This window comes from Calliphora vicina, chromosome 2 (genome assembly GCF_958450345.1).
Source record: "Calliphora vicina chromosome 2, idCalVici1.1, whole genome shotgun sequence".
Lineage (NCBI taxonomy): Eukaryota > Metazoa > Arthropoda > Insecta > Diptera > Calliphoridae > Calliphora > Calliphora vicina.
This window is the reverse complement of record NC_088781.1, coordinates 45,030,296-45,035,817: the sequence shown is the minus strand read 5'-3', so window position 1 is coordinate 45,035,817 and position 5,522 is coordinate 45,030,296. Positions and strand designations below refer to the sequence as shown.

The 5,522-nt window shown below is 33.0% G+C and overlaps 1 protein-coding gene across 1 annotated transcript; it reads left to right on the top strand.

The window, feature by feature from the left end:
* The first annotated feature begins 732 nt into the window (after positions 1-732).
* On the top strand, positions 733-1,367 carry LOC135951110 (keratin, type II cytoskeletal 1-like). The gene has a single exon (XM_065500691.1). It carries the CDS (start codon positions 808-810, stop codon positions 1,213-1,215), a length of 408 nt encoding a protein of 135 aa, XP_065356763.1. The 5' UTR covers positions 733-807; the 3' UTR covers positions 1,216-1,367.
* The last annotated feature ends 4,155 nt before the right edge of the window (positions 1,368-5,522 follow it).

Below are 5,522 nucleotides of genomic sequence, written 5' to 3'. Positions count from 1 at the left end.
TATGAATTTAAAATTTGAATTTTGATTGTTTTGTTTTCTTTCTGTTCGTGGTCATTATCATATTTAATATGTTTTAATGTTTCTTCTTCACTTTAGCCACGGGGCTTATAGTTTTTGCTTTTGATGTTTATGTTTGTGGTGTAGCTGATCAGTTTGGGAATCACCCAAAATGGTCAAAATACAAAAAAAAAAAAACTGATCTTAAGAAGCTAAACACGTAATAGAGAGCAGAGGGTCTAATAAGTAACGGCTAAACAGATGAGGGCTGATTCAAAAAGCCGTTAATAAAATACAACAATAAAAACAAACATATAAATTATTGTATCCGTAAGTTTGTGTTTTGAATAGAAGAAGGTGCTAATTGTTGTTGTTAGTGTTGGTGATATTTATGCGATACATACTCTCATTTTTGTAAATCTTTACGTTCGGGGAATTTTTTATATTATAGTTTTGTTACGAACATCGTTTACTCACACACTCTCTTGCATCTAAACCTAATTCAGCAAACTACGTTGAATTTTCTATACTCACACTCTACTCTAATGATGCTTTACAAATGCTCTAGCAAAAGACAAAATATAGCTATTTACATTGTTTGAAGTTAGATTTGTGTGATCATCAATCAATCTCTCTGAGAGTTGGATTTTTCACATTGTTTTTGTTTAATTCAGCATTTTGAATTTTTGGCATAGATAATTGAGTTACGCTTTTCAGTATAAATAGTTTTGTACGCATTTGTAGTGTCATTAGTTGAGTGATCATATCTAAACAGTAGAAACAATTTGAAAGAACAATTTAAGTAACAAAATGAAAGTATTCATTGTTTTGGCCATGCTCTTAGCAGCCGTTTGCGCTGTACCCCAATTCGGTTTTGGTAGTCCTTATGGTGGTGGCGGCTTTGGACGTCCCGGTTTCGGTGGTGGCCCATACTATGGTGGTGGCGGCGGTTTCGGCCGTCCTGGTTTCGGTGGTGGCGGTTTTGGCCGTCCCGGTTTCGGTGGTGGCCCCAACTATGGTGGTGGCGGTTTCGGACGTCCCGGATTTGGTGGTCCAGGTTTCGGTGGTCCCGGTTTCGGTGGTGGCGGCGGTGGTTCCTCATCTGCCTCAGCTTCTTCTAGTGCTAGCGCTGCTGGTAATGGTGGTTTCGGTGGCTCTGGTTCCGCTTCAGCTTCTGCTTCCGCATCTGCTGCTGGTGGCGGTGGATTCCGCGGTTAAACATACTTGCTTCCTATACAAAGTTCGCCGGAGATTAAGCAAAGTTGTAAAATTTTGTACAATTTTTAGTTTTTTGTTATAATTTCTTTTTAAGTTATTTTTTATTTTAAGTTTTACAAAAAAAAAAGTCTGAAAAAATATAAAAAAAAATATTCAAAATATAAAAACTTGTGAATTTTTATTAATGATATCGATACCATGTGGAGAATCATTGTTGACTCAGTTTAATACTACAATTAAAAAAAGATTTGTTTCAAAACTTCAAGCTGCCAACTTTCTATATAAATAGATAGGACGACTAGGTATTTTTCTCAAGAACTTCTGGTTTCTACACAAGATATAGGTCTTCTTGTGGTTTTTCTTAAATCGACAAGTAATATCCTGAGGATTTGCGTATCACTTAGCCCTCATTTTTTCACAGAATAATTTGCCTTACACTTGTAAACACTTTTGTTCCTATTGACTTTTTAAATCCAATTTATCATCACTCATTCATACATATCTGTCTAATGCTGACAATTTTGCTTTCCATATTGCTTCGGTACTTCTCTACTTAACATAAATCCTACAGCGTTAAATTCCCTGAACGGACTTCATCTTGCTTTTGTGTGATTCTGGTCTTTGTTTACAACTGTAACATTTGAGTCCTCCTAATCCGAGATCATTGCCCACGCAACTAATTAAAGGCACGCAACACCTCAGTGACAGTAACAGCATCTTCAATGATGTTTGGAACAATAACATCATCACAGTTCGGGCATTCTAAAGACTACCTAAGTTTGACATCATTTGCAGAGGTATTTATTGTCTTTGTTGTAGCTTCGGTAGACTCCAACTCCTTAACAGCTCTAAGGAATATTCATTCAGGACAACAATCACCTTTCTAGAAGATACCCCAATATAGGCAACCTCCTCAATCTTGTAATCATACGTTGAATGTTGAGGATTAAATCACTCAAGGATCTCTAAGATCTCTTCTATCAAGGTTAGATAGCTCAGGTGGTATTTTTTCTTTAGATTTAGGGATATCTTGTTCAACCATACCATACTCGTTAAGCTTTCAAAAGAGGCTACAATAATCTCAGTTACAGCATGGAATTTTCATTGTCGTTTGCAATGCCTTCCAAAATCTGCAAGACATCGTTTGTAGGGGTATTGACTTTGTTGTCACTTCGATCGACTAGACCTCCACAGCGGCGCCAATTAGTCCTTATGCAGAACAATAAATACCCAAATAGAAGATTCCTCTACATACGCTACTTTCAATCTTCCAAAGTAAGGTATTTTGAATATGGCTGTAGGCCTTCGGAGTATCTCGCCCACTGATAGCATCTCGAGAATATATCATATCCTTTTTTTGCCCAACTCGTTCACAATTATATCAGTGACAGCCCAAACGAGTTTAATCTTAGCAACCTTTTTGAAGGATCTGTTCCTTGGCTTCCATGATACTCCAGCGGCAGAGGATCATTTTAAATGTGACGCTATGTGGGCTGTAGCTAAACATATAGAAGCCTTTTGTTTCTCAATGAATCGTATTGTTGAACTACTCGTACTTCCAGCTAACTGTCTTTCTAGCCAGGGTTACAGTAACATTTGACTAACCACATCTAATTATCAACCCTATGGAAGTAGAATCCATTAAGATTATGAAATCCCAGACCGGCTACTAAGAAAACTGCTACTAGTAAACTGAATATAGAAAGTTTCTTTTTCATTATTCACCAAAAATTGCCCCTTGGATATGCTCATCCGATAACATCAGACAGAATACTGTCAGAAGTTTTATCCAGGATATAAGGAAATTAAATAGCTAATTGTGTGTGGGGAAACCGATTGACTATGCTTGAAATTGATACATAGATGAGCAACCATATTCCTTTTGGACAACATTTCAAATGTGATTGAGTAGTAGCGCTACAGAATGAGAAGATTAAACAAATGTGGTCAACAATAATGACTCGTGGGATATCTAAACTCTGACCCTGACATATGAGTAGTAGAACTAGAACTATGTAGTAGAAAATCTTAATTATATTCTTAGTCTTATGCTAGGAAGAAGAGTAATCGATACAAAACCTTCTCGCACCTGCCCAGCATCTAGCTAGTATCACAAATGTATCACTGAATAATCTGTATGACCTAATAATGAATTCGCTTTGTAACAGTCGACCTATTTAACTCAACATATTGAAATTCCCGCCTCTCAACTGAAAGGGCAACACAGCTACTGTTATCAAAAACCTGTCAGTTAACTCCTGTGAAAATTTAAACAAGCTGCGTCAATTAGTTTGTGTTTGACAGCCACTGAAAGCAGACTAACGTCAGACTTGAGGAGAAAATGGAAAAAATATAATTTCGAAAAAGTCAAAGACTTATAAATACTATGGTAACACTGCACTATCAACTTCAATTTTATTTACACCCGAAACAATTGAAAAAATTCATTATGTGGTGTTGGTCGATCGGAGATAGAAAGAGCGAGAGATTGAATAAGCCATAGGCATCTCATATGTCTCAGCGGTTTCAACTTTGAATAATTATTTGGGTATGAGAAATTTATCGCCAAGATGGCTGCCGGGTTGGCTTACAATCGCGTGTACAAAAGGTTACATGTGGAGTTTCCATGGAAAAAATCTATGAATTAGGCTACGAAATGCTCCCTCTTCCACCCTATTCTCCAGATTTCGCCCCTCGTGACTATATCATATTTACCAAACCTAAGGAAATGTCTTCAAAAAATCTAATTTTTTGGAAGGGATAACAAATTTGGAGAACCGTTGGACAAAGTCTATAGAGCTCAAAATAGGCTATGTTGAACTTTTTTTTTTTAATTATTTTTTATCCAAAACCATGTGTTACGGACTTATAATGTATCAAAGATTTTTGATTCAGAACAATTTTTATTTAACAACCAATCACTTCTTTTAGTTCGCATACCACAAACATAAAAATTTTTCGACGTCTTTGTCGGTTTTTGCCACCAAAAAAACTCAAGAATTCCTAAGCATTTTTAAATCAAATGACTTAACTTTAAAATACTTAAAATACGTTTCAAATCTGTTGCATTTAGCGCCCTCTATTGTTTAATTATTCAACGATTTAAATACATGTTTCTTCCAATCTCTAATAAAAGCTGTTTTTTATTTCAGTTCGATCAAAAGCTTTTAATTAATTATATAAAAAAATAATAATTATTGTTGTTTTTATTCATGTTATGAACAAAGTTTAATTTGCATATTGTTTAAGTAGTTTAAGCTTTTGTTGTTTAACAAATAAATAAAAAAAAAAACGGTGAAAGAGTTGTTTGACCAGAATACAATTTCTATATAAGAGTGTTGTAAAACAGTCGAATAAAATATAAGACAGCAACAATTTAAATATTTAATAAATTTGTAATTCTGCAATTGTTAAAACTTTCAAATTATTTTGAAAATAATGTGATTTATTTAGGTTTTTTTTTAAAAAAAAAACGGAATTTTGCTTGTTTCTGTGATTCCCAGACACAAAATTTAAGATTTTGTATTTTGTCATTTTAATTAAAAATATAATTTAAACATTTTAATTTCATAAAATATGAATATTTATTTGTTTGCTAAATTTTAATGTTTGTTATGCAATGAGACAAGTTAAATAGTGTATGTTAACGAGTTTTTATTTTGAAATTTTTAAATACATAAATAAATAATTGAAATGTCAGGGGGAATCCCATTTTATATGCAAATTTTGTGGTGTCAAATACAAAGGATTTAAATGTTATAAACTTTTACTATTTGCATTGATAAGTTTCTTGCAATAAAACTATATTGCCTGTGATCCCAAGGATCTTAACTTGCTTAGGCCATAAGTATGCCCTTCCTACGAACTATTTAATTTCTTTTAAATGGTAGTAGCTTTTTCACCTAATTTTTCTGTATACCCTAATTTTATGCTCTTAAATTTGGAAGAATAAAATCATAAAATTAAATCACGTTAGAAATTAGTTATAAATTACAATTTACGATCTAAACTAATTTAAATTTTCAACATTTTGCATAGAATTATAAGCGTATTAATAGTATTAGAACTTTATATGAGTTTTTATGATTGTCTACGATTATAAATATTCACAAACAAATTATTAATAATCTGTTGAGAAAACAAAACAAGAAAATAAATAAATAAACTTGAAGTACCAGTCGACAAATATATACTGCTAATTAATAAAACGTTTTGTTAGAATTTTTTAAAAAAAAATATTAATAATAAATACTGAACAAAAATATGAGCAAAAATTAAACAAAATTAAAAAAGAAAACATATGTGGA

Excerpts from the sequence above, each read along its gene's own strand:
- LOC135951110 (XM_065500691.1), top strand. The coding sequence starts at position 808 with ATGAAAGTATTCATTGTTTTGGCCATGCTCTTAGCAGCCGTTTGCGCT.